General features: G+C 45.0%; 2 protein-coding genes and 1 long non-coding RNA gene across 3 annotated transcripts in view; 2 read left to right on the forward strand and 1 right to left on the reverse strand.

Moving 5' to 3' along the window:
- Positions 1-8: 8 nt before the first annotated feature.
- zgc:113531 (uncharacterized protein LOC541359 homolog) lies at positions 9-3172 on the forward strand. Its single transcript, XM_057056128.1, has 3 exons — positions 9-606; positions 1227-1356; positions 1895-3172. The coding sequence occupies exons 1-3, from the start codon at positions 244-246 to the stop codon at positions 2083-2085; spliced, it is 684 nt and encodes a 227-aa protein (XP_056912108.1). The 5' UTR covers positions 9-243; the 3' UTR covers positions 2086-3172.
- Positions 3173-3309: 137 nt separating this feature from the next.
- The window catches only part of b4galt2 (UDP-Gal:betaGlcNAc beta 1,4- galactosyltransferase, polypeptide 2), a 98422-nt gene continuing 87262 nt past the window's right edge, over positions 3310-14469 (reverse strand). Inside the window, exons 7-8 of the mRNA XM_057056124.1 lie at positions 11666-11770; positions 3310-6040 (exon numbers count right to left, since the gene is read on the reverse strand). Coding sequence (XP_056912104.1) covers positions 5890-6040; positions 11666-11770 — 256 coding nt within the window. The 3' untranslated portion in view covers positions 3310-5889. The remainder of the gene's footprint in view (positions 6041-11665; positions 11771-14469) is intronic.
- LOC130538488 (uncharacterized) overlaps positions 11951-14469 on the forward strand; it is a 3059-nt gene continuing 540 nt past the window's right edge. Inside the window, exon 1 of the long non-coding RNA XR_008953896.1 lies at positions 11951-12086. This is a non-coding gene — a long non-coding RNA (uncharacterized LOC130538488). The remainder of the gene's footprint in view (positions 12087-14469) is intronic.

The following is a 14469-nucleotide window of genomic DNA, read 5'->3' on the forward strand; positions in this document are numbered from 1 at the left end:
TTTTGCCTCCATCCTCCCTCCACCCTCTTCCGGGCGAACTGAAAGGTGGGTGCAGCTCTGTGCGCAGCTCCACTGGCCCGCTGAAGGACAACCCCGACGGCGCGGGTCTTTTCCCTCCTGGATGTAGTGATGGCACAATGTAACTTTTGAAAACTTGGGGGGGAAAAATCAAACAAAATCTAACCCTGACTAAAGTGGCAATTCACTGATTTTTAAGCGAGCTTTTCCTTCGGGACGAGGTGGATGAGCGTAGCCATGGTGGTCAGCGAGAGCCTTTCCATGACGCGCAGAGTGCGCACGGCCGCTTTGGCACTGCTGGTTTGCGCACACGCAGTTTCTGGCTTTTCGGTGGCGGGGCAGCAGGAAAGCACCTGCGAGGAGAACGGCGGCATTTATTTCGTGGGGGAATGGTACTTTCTGGACTCGGACCACTGCACGCAGTGTGAGTGCACCGCAGAGGGCCCCGTGTGTTTCCGCACCGAGTGCACCTCTCTGCCGGCTGCCTGCATCCATGTCAGCCACTACCCCACAGACTGCTGCCCCAGGTGCGAGAAGATAGGCTGCGAGTACCGAGGAGTCGTGTACGAACTGGGCCAGAACTTCCAGGTAGGCTTGAACATGAATCATCTAAAATAGATGACTGGTGATGGAAGAGTTAGATTACTCTCAATCTAAGTTAAAGTAATATTAATAGATTTGGAGTCAAGGAAATTTTAAAAAGAAATCCTCTCATTATTGTTACAATAGTTTAATACTGATGTCATGCTGAAAAGATGTTTTTAAAAGGTGTAAAAGTGTCACTCATCATCATTATTTATGGGGGGGGGGGGGGGGGGGGGTGTGTTTAAATAAAATAAAGAGCTTAGCATGATGGAAGACAAATGTAGAAGGGAGCCCCGGTGAGGAGCAATTCAGAATTAAAAGTATCTCATGAAGTTGTGTTTCCACAAAGTTCCTGACGGCTGCTCCCTTTTCTTTTAAAATGTAACTGTGTGCAAAAGGCTCACACCCACAGTTTCACTCAGCCTGTATGAGGATAAAAATATCCAACTTCTCTCCTGTTTTTCCTTCCACAACCGATGAATTACTCGATGGTATGTTGGTATGTAACCTGAGCGTCCAGCAGGGAATTACAGCTAAACGGCGCCCCCTTTTGTGAGGTGCAAACACGGCTCTTGCTCATCTGCGTGTGTGTGTGTGTGTGTGTGTGTGTGTGTGTATCCCAGCCCACAGAGTGCGAGCAGTGCACGTGTGACAGCGACGGCATCGCCCGCTGTCTGGTTGCAGATTGCGCCCCTCCCCCGTGTGTGAACCCCGTCTATCAGCCTGGGAAATGTTGCCCTGAATGCAAAGATGGTGAGTCAGAAATAAATTAATAAAAGAGAGGGGGGGGGGGGGGGGGGGGGGCAACACAACAGGAAACGCAGCTGATAAATGTTCAATGAGTTTCATTAGTCTGAAAACGGGGCTCCCCAGGGCACGATCCTGGGCCCACTACTTTTTTATATTGGTTCTAAATTATTTATTTGCTTAGATGCTCTTTGTCGGCTTAGAAACAGGGGGCTGAGGCTAAGTGCGTGTTTGGAAAATGTCCAACAAGGACAGCAACTGTTTTTTTATTTGTTTTTTTTTTTAAATGAGGGAAAGAACAACCTCTTTGAGTCGATTTTGGAGCCAAAATTAGCGGACTTGATTTGAATATTGTGGCAATTTTACAAAAAGAAGATTAAACCAAAAATTTTTTTCTGTTTAAAGTGTATCGAGGTGCTTTATGGGATTTGTTCTCATTTTTATAAAGAGTCCATCATCGGATGAATGGAAAGAAACCCTGAATGGGTCCAGACTCATATGTACTGTTGTAGCCAGGTGACCTCTGTGTTCCAACCCCGTCCAGGTCCCAACTGCTACGTGAATGCATCGCGCACTCAGGTGATTCCTGCTGGCGAGCCCACATGGATTGACGCCTGCACAAAGTGCCGTTGTCATGATGGCCAAGACGCTGGCTATTGGGAGGGGAACCGTCTCGCCACCTGCTCCCGCCTAAAAAACTGTAACCACGAAGGGATGCTCCCCCGGAGCAAGTGATTCGGCAGTGATGCAGCTGCTAGCAAGGAGCAATGAAGGTCATGCACGTGCATCCCGTCATCTGCTGCAAACTTCACTAGAATGTATCGGATGCTATTTAGCAACTTTCTGCTAATAGCCCGACATTACTTTTTAAATCTTTATAGCTACTCGTTAGTAACGTTCCCAGATTCCGTTTGTTTGCATTATTAATGCTGCATTTAGGCCACGTTTGTAATATCTGAACACAAAAGAAACAGCTTAGTGAATCACAACCTTGCTAGCTGTTGTTAACTTTGGCTGTTAGCAGCACACCACTTTCAAACACAAATAGACAATGTTAGCTTTCACATTTTACAACAGCTTGCAAATCATGACCTGAACGTTCAATAGAAATACCATGAGTCCACATTTTTCTCTGCCAAAATGCCCAGCAGTTCAGATAATGTCGAAAAAGTCAAAATATTTGTTTTAAATGCTTAAATTGAATGACACTGCAGATGTCTGTGGTTGGACTTTAAAATGGTGAAATTATGAACAGAATTAGCCACGTGGGACGTAAAGCCAACAAAACCAGTGACATAATGTATGTGGGTAATGTGACATTTTGACCTGTCACGGCTGTGATGTGATGTAGATTAGAAAGGGTTATTGTTGCTTCAATGTAATGTAGTTTAGAGAACTAGCGTAGCGCGCAACTGGATTGAATTGGGAGACGTAGCTGGACACATTCTTTCCTTTTGCTCATATGAACTGGAAAAGGAATGATTCGGTGTTTCGGTGTTTTCGGTGTTAAACATAGGTTAGCATGTAGTACATATTTGTCAATACTTGTTTTACTCACGAAGGACCTTTAAATGAAACCAAAAAGTGATATTTTTTGTCATATCTTGACATCTTAGAGCTTATAATGACTCCTAAACTGCTGTTGCATATATATCACTAAAACTGATCGAATTTACTATAATTTCCTCACAAACTTGTCAGTAATTATTGTGCTTTATGTTGTCATGTGCTAAAAGGGAAGGTTGAACATGCAGTTTTATAAAACTTGGTGACACTGTCATGAAATGTCTTTTGATAATATTAAAATCAAATCATGTTATAACTACTTTTGTACTTTATTTGAGAATTCTCTCTCTTGTATTGGAGTCAAAAGAAGAAAAAACTAGAATAGAAGGAAACAAAGCTCCCGCAGCCTTTGCAGTTCCCCAACTGGAGTCAATACAGAAACAATAAAATGTCTGCGTATTCTTTAACGATTTATTGATTGTATAGAAAAAGTAGGTCTGATATGACATAATGCATTCTATATAAGATATAACATTTCCAACATTCAACGTACAAAATAACAGAGCTAGAGATACAGTAAATGTTTAAAAACAGACCTGAAAGTCCTGTCCACTCTGAGCTGATCTGTATTCCCAAAAAAATAAAATATAAAGTTGAAACGACAGCAGAGTCAAACACTATCAGACTCTTGGTTGTTATCAAGCAAAGGAGACATTTTAAACCCAGCTGCAGTTCATTTACACACACGTTTCTCCTTTATTCCCACTAATAACGCACATACTTAACATACCTCAGATATAAATGGACTTTGATAAATCTGGAGCAGAAACATTTGTGTAATGCAAATATATGAGATGAGGTGATGATGAGCTCCTCGTCATGTGTTGAACAGTGTTGGTTTTGACTACTTCAGTCATGGGATCACTTCACTTCATACGCTATAAGCGTTTCATTACTTTACCCACCAATGTGAAAATCCTGTGCGATATAACAGGAAACAACCACTGTCAAAATCCATCCCATTGCTACTTCAGTAAATCTCAACAGTTCAGCTTTTTCAAATAAAAAAAAATCCCAAAACTTTCAAAAAAACTAGCTGTGAGAGGACGGATGTTTCCTCTTACTGCAGTCCACCACCAGAGGACGACAAAGGTCCATCGATCTTTATTTAAAAACAAAAAAATATCTCATCTTGGGCTTTAGTTCATGTTATTTTTGTTATACTAGTCTGTTTACGTCAGCACAGACTATAGACGATATTAATTTAAGACAACAGGGGAATTAAAGGCAAAATATAGATAATATGTTTATAGACTAGAATATGATAACACCTAACATCCCCCCCCCTGGGTTTTAAGCAGGATTAGGGAGTTCTATAATTAATCTGTTTCATTGCGCAGGATAATCTGTCAACACGTAGTCCGTACACAAACCGTCTCTATGCTCAAAGCTTACAATGCAGGGAGGAGATAATCTGACAGAGGGATTCACACACCGTCGGGATTGTGTGCTGACGGGAGCGGAACTGAAGATGTGTGTGTGGAACAGAGTGTGTGGACAGATAGAGAGTCTCTGTTGATATGAATCGACTGAAAGAAGCACTCATGTGAGACACAGCTGCGCCTGAAGTGGCCACAAAGCAGCGACACCGACACTGAAGAGCCCGCAAGAAGATGGCGATGAAAGAAAAAAAGGGATTGACGGCGAATGCGTGTCGAAGGCAAGAGAAACGAGGCGCTCCCATGTTTCTTGATGGAACCTAAAGCAGATGGGAACAAACCTGTCCCCGGGCTGCCCAAAAAAAACCCAAACAAAACAAAACAAAAAAACCGAGGCGAATCAAAACAGAATTTTCATGAAAATGGAAAACCCGAAGTGTTTTGGAGGACAGCAAAGAGTGGCGGCGGCACGAGATGCTGAAAAAAAAACCTCTGCACATGTGGAGAACAGCTGCTGTTGGTTTCCTGATGAGAAGCAAACAAACATGCACCCATTGCACCTATTTCCCTCCCATCAAAATGGATCTCACTGTTAAAAGAAACACAAGTGTTCAAAGAAAAATCCTTTGAAGGCAAACGATGGCAGAGAGAACGCACCAATCAGACACCTTAAAACAGGTTCCTGTGAGGAACTGACAGCTGGAGATGATCAACCGTGAACATAGATACTAGAAATGTCAGAAAAAGTTCTCCTAATCCTGCTAAATCCATTATTGTTCATTAAAAACACCTCACGACTTCTAGATATGATGGAGCTCCGCTCAAGCGTGGCGGAGAGGCCAACTGATAGGAATTAGCTTTAGCTAAGTGTTAAAATGCGTTACCTAAAAAAAGAAAACCTTAAACTCTCGGTGGCCCTCACGCTTTTGGATCAGGACCCAGATGTTGGGCTGCCTGCATCTGGAACCTCCTCTGTGGGAGTCCACCTCCAGGGCAGTTACACCAGAGTTTTCCAGCAGTTTCAGAACTGCACCTTCGCCGCTGAACTCAGTCCAGGTCCGTTCACGAAGTTTCATGTAAAAATAAAGAAAAAAACATCCCCACACCAGCTAATTTCACCAGCGATTCCAGTCTTCTGCTCCAGACGCAGGCACAAAACACATTCAATACTCGAGGACGGCGAGTAGCTCAGGCGAGCCGAGGATCGGCGCTGCGTCGCCTGACAGCATCACCGGAGGCGGTGACGGAGATTTCGCTGATCTGTAGTCCGCCGGAGTTGACCCCGCTGACCTCGGGGGACGCTGTGATTGCCGCAGGCGTTTCCCTCGTCCGTCCAGTCGCACAAAAAATCCCTTTTATAGGTTTTACTGTTTGTTAGCTTTGATGTGTGGTATCTTTGATCCGCGAGTCTTTGCCTGGTAACGGCGCGAAACTGCAGGCTTCTCCGAAAGGTAAAAGAATAATAGTCCCAAAAACTGAATTAAAAAAAAGAAGGTAGCAAGAACATGGCGTGTGCTTCTAATATCCTCCCCTGTCTCTCTCTGGACATCGGTCCAGAAACGTGTGAACCCGCTGGACTCCCCACCAGTTCCTTTTAGCCCTTGAACGGCCGCGGCGGTGGTTTCCCGATCTCCACGGAGATGTTTGTGTAGAGGGGATACTTCTTGACCTGAACCAGCCTGTAGGTCAGAGAGCTGATGCCGTCCTTCTTCATGGTGTTCTTGGTGTTCTGTATTTTATTGAACCTGAGGGAAGGAAGGGGCAAAGGGGGATTAATAAAGTGGAATAAAATTTATATTTCATATCTATTTCATATATCATTACTTAATAACTAAAAACAGACAGTACAGACGAATTTGCACCCATGATCACCCAAAGCCATGGTTACGGCCCCGCTTTTCGGTTGCTATGCATAGCCTGACCAAGAGGTGGTGCTGTTGTATCGTCTGGCAGAATTAAAAAAAAATCCCGCTTCTTTCTGGGATTATTGAAAGTTAAAATGGAGTTTCCTTGCACACTGACCGTGAGTCAACACTTACATCATGAGAAGGCGCCTCTATGTTGTAAAATGAAATAATTCACGTGGTGCTGCTGCATCTGATGCAACTGCTGGGATTCCCAGAACCCCCCACCCCCCCACCCTTCCCCAAGCCGCCACTCTGATCCAAGTGTCAGTCGCCTTGGGTAACTCAGCCATTTCAACGGAGAGCAGAGGATGATTCACACGAAAGGCCGTTTCTTAATGATATTCTGGGATGTGCGGCTGGAGCTGCCACTGGAGTCTGACACGGACCACCGAGCCCTGTCAGAACTGCCCCCTCTCTCCTTCCCTCTCGCTCCGCATCCCTTTATCCTCCACATCTCCCTCTTTCCTGTGGGAAAAAGGGGGGTTCATCAGGGTGAATGGATGCAGGAAAAATGTCTTCAAGCGCCTTGACATAAAATGAATGACATGCTTTGAATTTTCTAGAAAAGGAAGAAGGGGAGAGGAGGAGAAAAGATGGAGGGCAGATAGGTGGGATAGAGACAGCTCCCCTTACATATTCATTAGCCTGATTTCCAGGATAAGTAAAGCACTGTGTTAATTCTGCTGAGGTTCCCATAGGAAAGCACTTTTTTTTTCTGAAGTAGGAGCTCAACAACAGCTCATTCTACTCTTCGGGGGTCAGATATTCTAAGATGGCCCATTTGTGTAGGGATGTCTCCAAGGAAGAGCTAAACATTCTAAAAATGCCACATTGTTTTCTTTGAACCTTTCCTCGAAGACTAGCTTAACTGGAGACAGGATTTCTGCTAGCTAACGCTCCTGTGAAACAGCTAATTAACACATCGCCGCTTGCATGTAGAGCACAGACGCATTCGGTTAGTAATGAGGCCAGGAAATATTGTTATCTATGATTGAACTCCTGGATACAACAGTGGTACTCTCATTCTAATCATGTTTCTTTCGTTGTTGGATCATTGGCTGCAATTTTTCTCTCCTAGCTTGTAGCATCATATAGCTCCTATTAAATAAGTCGGTACATTTACACGCAGTTTAATGGAGCGTTTAAATGCAACGGAGAAAGTGGGATACCTGGCGGGAAGGAGTCCTCCTCAACACTAGGTAGCGATATCTTGGTGGAGCTTTGCTCACACTGGCGGTCTGTTTAAGCCCGACTGTGGCGAATACAGGCCAGAGCATATTGATTTCCCGTCGCATTATCTGTTTACATGAGCGTTTAGTTGTCAAGTTATGGCTGGACTGAAGCAATCGTGCGTCTATTGGAGTGTTGAGTGTAATGCAGTACAAAGAGAAGATTTGAGATTTGAAGGTCGATGGGAAGAAGCTTCTTCAGTCTGATGAGCCAAAAAAAAAGGCTCCCTGGTCATCAGATTAGACCAGATGTTTAGCAGCATCAAACACTTGACGCCCCCGCTAGCGTTTCCAGATCAGATGTACAATTATTAATGTATTTGCATCATTTTGAAATAATTGCCAGAATCCCAAAAACTTGGATCATTTTGCCAGCTCCTCGAGAGGGCGAAGTTGATTCACAGGCAGACACAATCATTCCGTAAACACCTTTATTTAAATCAAGACCTCACTTATACGTACGGATCACGTGCCTCTTTCATCAACACAAGCTTTTCAATAGAGGTGCTAAAACTATCTGCTGCACCGTAATACACACCTTTTACTGCAGGTAGTTTTCCTATCATTTTAAGATGCTGGTAAGATAATTCAACAGTTCCATCACCACACACACACACACACACCATCTGCGCATGAAGATGGTTGTGGCAGCATCACGGCAACAGTGATGCAGATGAAGACACCGAATCCCGGAGGACGACCTGACTTTACCATCACGACAACAACCAAACGCTTGACCCTCGAGCAACCCGACACATTCTGACCGACTAATTCTCGTCAAAAAAAAAGCCAAGCGGTATAAGAAAAACAACACCTATAGCTAGTTTAGCTAGTAGCTGTGTGCCTTGGATTTTGTATCATAGTTACAGAAACACCTTGTCTGCTTTAATGTAACCTGAGCCGGAACGTGTTAATTAGAAAAACGGCAATTAAAGTTAAAGGGGCTGGTTAGACGGTTGCTCACAATTATTCTCAAATATACCATGAGGGGAATCACACACACGCATACACACACGCACGCACGCGGGCACACACACACGAGAGAAAGAGAGCAAAGAAAGTCACAGATCAGAAATGAATTAGCTTCAGTAACAATGCTTAGTATTCTATTAATGTTATCATCCTGTGGCACTGGAGATATGCTGTGTGTGCCTGTGTGTGTGTGTGTGTGCGTGTGTGTGCGTGCGTGCGCGCATAAACACTCCAGACCTGTGATGAATGTGCCTCTTTCTTACTTCCTCTGGCCCAATATCTCATTGCTATGCCAGAGCAACGTCTCCAGGCCGGAGCACAAAATGGACTCCTGTGTGAGCGAGAGGATCTTCGAGTGAAAGCGTGAATGTATCGCGTATGAATTCAGCGGACGCGGTCAACATCCATCAACCAGTCGGGGCGATGCGTCCCTGAAGGTAACTGGCGGACATTAAGTGCATCAGGTAAACTCTCTCGCAATGTTTATCTGAATCAACACAAATGCAGGCCTCAAAACCGCTGGTTATCTGGGAATTTCAGGGAAAGGGTCAAAGACAATGCCCGCCTGAAGGTTGTTGTTGGGTTTATTACAGCGAAACCAAATCTAGGCACTCTAAACTCATGCTAAGCCTACTTCAGAAAGGCTGTTAGAATTAGCATTGTAGCAACCTATCGTCCAACTGTCACTGTGTCGAAAGACAAAACTATTGCCAGGAAATCCAGGCAGACATTAAGAAGCATTAAGAAGCAGGCAACAAACAGCTAACATTTATCATAACATGCTTAAATGTGCTCAAGAGGGTGGCAACTAAATATACGCTGAATTGTGCAATAATATCACAAATGCTACAGGTGCCAGATGACCCCTGCATCAACTTCCTTGCAGGAAAAAAAAAGGAAGAAGCAGATCAAATGAGCTCCATTTACAGTTCCCCTTAAAGTCATTTAAGTGCTTAAGGGAGCAACAAAATCCACCTCTCCCCCCGTCCCTCCTTTCACCCGTTTCAGATTACCCTGAGCCCAAACGGCACCTTTTTTCAAACAGCGTCTCTGTCGGTGTCACCTCATATTGAGGAAGTTGGACGGGCTAAAAAGGGAGAAAAACAGGAAGTGGAGATTGTGCTGTACATTTAGCGCTGGCTTTTATGTGGGAAAAACTCTAAATTCAAATATTTATAATGGAGGTCACAAGGTTTTTAGGCTCCTAATGACATAATGACATAAACTCCACTCAAGGATACTTTGCTATCTTTATGAAGCCAAATACGGCTGAAATTAGCTGAAATTCCACACTGGCACATGCAAAACAGGTAGAATCCACAAATGGAAAACTGAAAAAGGGCCAATAAAAGGATCTAAAAGCCTAATTTAGGTTTTATCTTTCCAGTACAGAGCAGTGTGGGTGTTTTCCTCCCCACTGAAACAAAATAGATGGTTTCATTGTGCAGTTTTTAATACCAGCTGTACCCTTTCGCTGCGCTGTTTTAACATGATAACAGTATGATGGAAGGCGGCAGACACGGTTGGAGTCATCGGCTCCGAGGAACTTCTTTAAAGTGTCCGGAGCAATAGAGAAACTTTAGCACGGATATTTTATGCACAAAGAGATTGAAAACGTGTTTACGCTAAATCAAACTCGTCACCACTTGGATGCCACTTTCATACTGAACTTCGCCGCCGCCTGCATATTTAATCTTCTTAGAAAACGCATCCAGGCCTCTGTGAGCTGGAATGTTCATAAGACCAGGCCGGACTACAACCGCACCAGAGGTGGGGACGCCGTTGCTACATCCTCACCCTCTCCAGCTACGCCGGTTATCGATTTTCATGCCGAGAGGCGACGTTTCCCAGACCATCCGGCCGTGAAAACAGGGGCCTCTTAGACAAGAATAAACAGTGATAATCCACGTTTAAGCAGCTTAATGCGAGGTACTACACTCCTGGTGATTAATGTGTCTGGGACGGCTCATCTCTGCATATTGGGTCTCATCCATCACACGTTCACGCAGGACGCCGCTTCGCACGTTCGTCAGAGAAGCCTTCTAACGAGCCAAAGAACAACGTATAAGCCGCTTGGCCGTGTCCCTGACAGGCGGCCTTCGCTTTAGTCGAAACGTTTTGACGGTTTGAAATATGATGAAGAGGAAGACGGTGCACTTAAGATGGCGTTTTTTTGTTTCATCGCCACATGAATCTCCCTGACAGCTGGAAAATTCTTATGGCATCTTTGTAATTGTCTTTGAAACCCTCATAATGTTTATTTACTGCATAGTTATCACACTTTTTTTTTTACCAGAAAACTACTCTCGAGGTAGCTTGATGCTAATGGTGGAGGAATAGCGGAGGCAGAAGGGCATGTCAAATAAATAAATAATGGGGGAAAACTAAATAATGCATAATTTACAGCTTATGAGGGAGGAATGAGAATATTTCAGGCACTGTGTTAATAACAGTGAGAACAATGCAAAAAAAAGCTGCATGGTTGACAGAAAATACTGGATGGTGGAAAACTTTTAAAAAACACCACAGAAAAACTGTTTGGGGGCAGAAATGAGCTCAGACCCACTGAGTTCTGGTCTGTTTTATGAGCACATGTGGACAGACGCCGAATAAATCTGTCAAAGTTGAGCCATAGCTCGTCCAAAGATCAGTTATGCTGGCGAATGCTAATGTTAGCAAGCTAATAACAACTTTTCTGTTCACTTTTTAAACCTGTGTCTAACTAAACAGCTATTTTACCAGAAGTGGAACTAACAAAACCCGTGGGAGCAAACCGGCCCAAACTAGCTGCATCCTTGATGGTTTCTTCCCAGAACAATTTTCTCCATTTTTCCGGCTGCGCCTTTTCTCGGAACAGTTCCTGTGGTGCAAAATGCCCTTAATGACTCTGAACTCCCAAAATCTAAAAAAAAAGGGCTGAAGTGAGATTAATAATGTCCACTGATTTCCAGACATTAGCGCTGGCTATGTCTAAGCGCCATCAGCTCAAATCACCTTTAGTAAATTAATATTTATCCCCAAACTCGGGGGTGCTTGAAGTCGTGTGGGTGACTGATGAATCACACTAAAACTTCCTCCTGTGCCGCTCATATTTCACCGCAGTTCTCTGCTGCTACCGCTAATAATAAAGGTTATTGATAGCGTGCTCCCTGCAGCAGCGCGCTGCCATCATTCTGGCAAACAAAGATGACAGATTTTGGGGGAAAAAGCGCGCGAGAGCGGCGGCGCCGAGGAGGCCCCGAGGGGGGCGGAGCTGCGGTACCTTTGCGGGTTGGGCTCGTTGTGTTTGTCTCTCTCGTGTTTGATCATCCTGAAGCGGCCGATGCGGACGTCTGGTCGGGACACCTTCATCCCGTTCAGGGTGATCCTGCAGGAGGAAAGAGAAGGGAGGAGGGGAGTTTTAGTGCACGCACAGACGGCCTGGGAACACATCAGGAGCAACAAATATGTGGTTGTTTCCATGTTCTGCGTGTTATTATGCCGTTGCTTAATCTCATTATTCTGCCGTTCTGCTGCTGGTGGAGATTGCATTTTTCACCCAGGCAACAATAACACTAGCAAACGTCTCCGGTGTTGATTCCGCCTGAATATGAATGAATCTGAACTTATTTATTTAGGCGCTGGAGGAGAGTCAGCAAATTCCTGCCGTCTCAACACCAACTTCTGCTGCTTCTTGGATCCAGGTGAGCGGCTTCACGCCCCGTTCTGGGGGGTATCTCATAATCCACCCCCCCCAATGCGAAGCACATTACAAACAGAGCTGCAAATAAACGCAGAGAAGCCTCTCTGAGCAGCCTCATCTCTCATCGCTGACTTTTATGGCGCTAAAAAAAACCAACGGTTTGACGCTGGGAGCTGAGAGAACGACAGATTTGTTCAGCGTAAATCCCGTTTAAGCCCCGAGGCTGACAGAAGCGCTGATATCCGAACATGCCTTCGTGCGAGGACGGCGTGATTTTTATCACCAGCCGGTTGGTGAGTTCCTGACATCTCGTCCGGGCCTGATTCTGCTCCTTGACGGGCGTTCATCTTCCCTTCCCCCTCCTCCTTCCCTGCTCAGATTTCTTTCCATCAAGATAGATGATCTGGGAATGTTTCAGGCCTGAGCACCAAACTGACGATTTAGCCGGTTTCATACAGGTACCTTTGCAATATCACTAAAAATTATTTAAAAACCATAGTGTTTCATGTGTTTTCCTGTGATACGTAAGCAAAAACTTGCTAAACTTTACGCTAGTTTCTGTTCGGACTGCCACCTAGAACATGATTGAGTTGAACTGTCGCATCAATTTCAAGTAAATAATGTAATTTTCCTTGAATCACTGTGCTTTAAATCGACACTTTGATCATCATTACAGAAGCAGCGGCGAGGGGTCTTCAGTAGGTTAAGATTAGACGGGATTAGCATCAGTGCTACAGTCGCGCTAACCTAATGTCATAAATGTCTATTGAAGACATTTTAATACAATTCGGCTCTTTGTTGTGTCAGGAGGACTTTAAGAGTCCGTAATGATCTTGGGTGGGATGGAGGAGATGTGCACAATCACCAGTTTATGCTAGGCTAAGCTGTATTGGTTTATTGGTTTCCTCTGCTCTCTCCTTACTTCTCTTAACTTCAACACCCATTTTCCCCGCCGCATTCATCCTCCTCGGCCCTTTGCCCTTGTATCCATTCTCACTTCCTCTCTTATTTTCTTTTATCACTCCTCTGTCTCTGTTTGTGCTTTGCCACCTGTTATCTCTCTTCTCAGAGGCAAAATGTAAATAGTCAGGAACGTGGCCCGTCTCCACCAAATGCTCGACAACGCGGAGCAGCAGGAGCTCCAGTTAAAAAGGGAGAACGTGCGAAGTGTCCTCAGAAAATCCCCTGGCCAGAACTTTACTGGTAGTGACACCGCAGCTGTCTGTGAGGAGAAAAGTTTGATGTTATGGTTAGTGATGAGTTGTCATGGCTGTGTACCTGCTTGTACCTGTACCTCTGGGCCGACTGCAGCCCTGCAAAGCTGTCAAAATTTGCCATTCTCTTCCTTCCTCTGAGCCGGTGCGCCGGGTCGCTGCATCCTTCATCGTGCTTTTTGATGCAGCAGCACAGACTGAAGCGACACAGCCTGGAAACCGGCGCAAGCAGCAGATATGAAGATGCGACTCATATTAGCATGTTCTGATCCAATGGATGAACCAATAAAAGCATGCTAACTCATGGTTCATCCATTGGATCAGAACATGCTAATATGAGTCACACCTTCATATCTGATGCTCGCGCCAGTTTCCAGGCAGTGTCGCTTCAGCACGAGTTAGCATGCTTTTATTGGTTCATTAGTTAGCATGCTTTTATTGGATCATCAATTTGATCAGAAACATTTAACTATCTTAAATATTCACCATCTTCCTTTCTCATTCATCTGTAGAAGGTCTATATTAAGATAAATGTCAGATATGGTGTTCCTCAGGGGCCGGCCTTGGGACTGATGAGATTTACGCCCTTTACGGGCCACATTAGAAAGACAGATGGAGTTTTTTTGCATTTTATGCTGATGACACTCCAATTTATTTATTATTATTACCTCACTGGTTCTTGAGATCCTGGAAGGACTGCCTTTACAACATAAGTGTCACAGCTGCGGGCAATCATGCCCGTGAGCCGCTTCGCCCTGTTGTGCATCAGGACTCTAATAAGCACTCTTCTTAATCCCTGGAGGCACACCTGCTCCCTGCCAGATCGTTATTCGTTTCCGATGACTTTCCAGCGTATTCCTGTTTGCCTGCCTGCCCGGTTCCGACCTTGCCTGTTCCTGACCATTCTGTTTAGTGTGCTCTCCTGTAAACTCTGTATGCCTTCTGCCCGATCTCAACCTTGCCTGTCTCCGACTATTCTGTTCTGCTCGCTCCCACCTCCCCCACTGCTAGTGGATGGGGGGCCCGGCATACACTGTCAGTCGGCTCCTGCACTCCAGACCCCGCGGCAGGGGTCTCCAATACCTGGTCGACTGGGAGGGTTACGGACCTGAGGAGAGGTCCTGGGTACCGGCACGTCACATCCTGGACAAGGAGCTAATTCGTGATTTC

Source organism: Takifugu flavidus, chromosome 15 (assembly GCF_003711565.1).
Source record: "Takifugu flavidus isolate HTHZ2018 chromosome 15, ASM371156v2, whole genome shotgun sequence".
NCBI classification, from domain to species: domain Eukaryota; kingdom Metazoa; phylum Chordata; class Actinopteri; order Tetraodontiformes; family Tetraodontidae; genus Takifugu; species Takifugu flavidus.

What these genes read in the sequence shown, in the direction of transcription:
- zgc:113531 (XM_057056128.1), top strand. Translation starts at nt 244, where the DNA reads ATGAGCGTAGCCATGGTGGTCAGCGAGAGCCTTTCCATGACGCGCAGA. An exon ending in AACTGGGCCAGAACTTCCAG is followed by an intron (nt 607 to 1,226) that starts GTAGGCTTGAAC and finishes TGTGTATCCCAG; the next exon opens with CCCACAGAGTGCGAGCAGTG. An exon ending in TTGCCCTGAATGCAAAGATG is followed by an intron (nt 1,357 to 1,894) that starts GTGAGTCAGAAA and finishes AACCCCGTCCAG; the next exon opens with GTCCCAACTGCTACGTGAAT.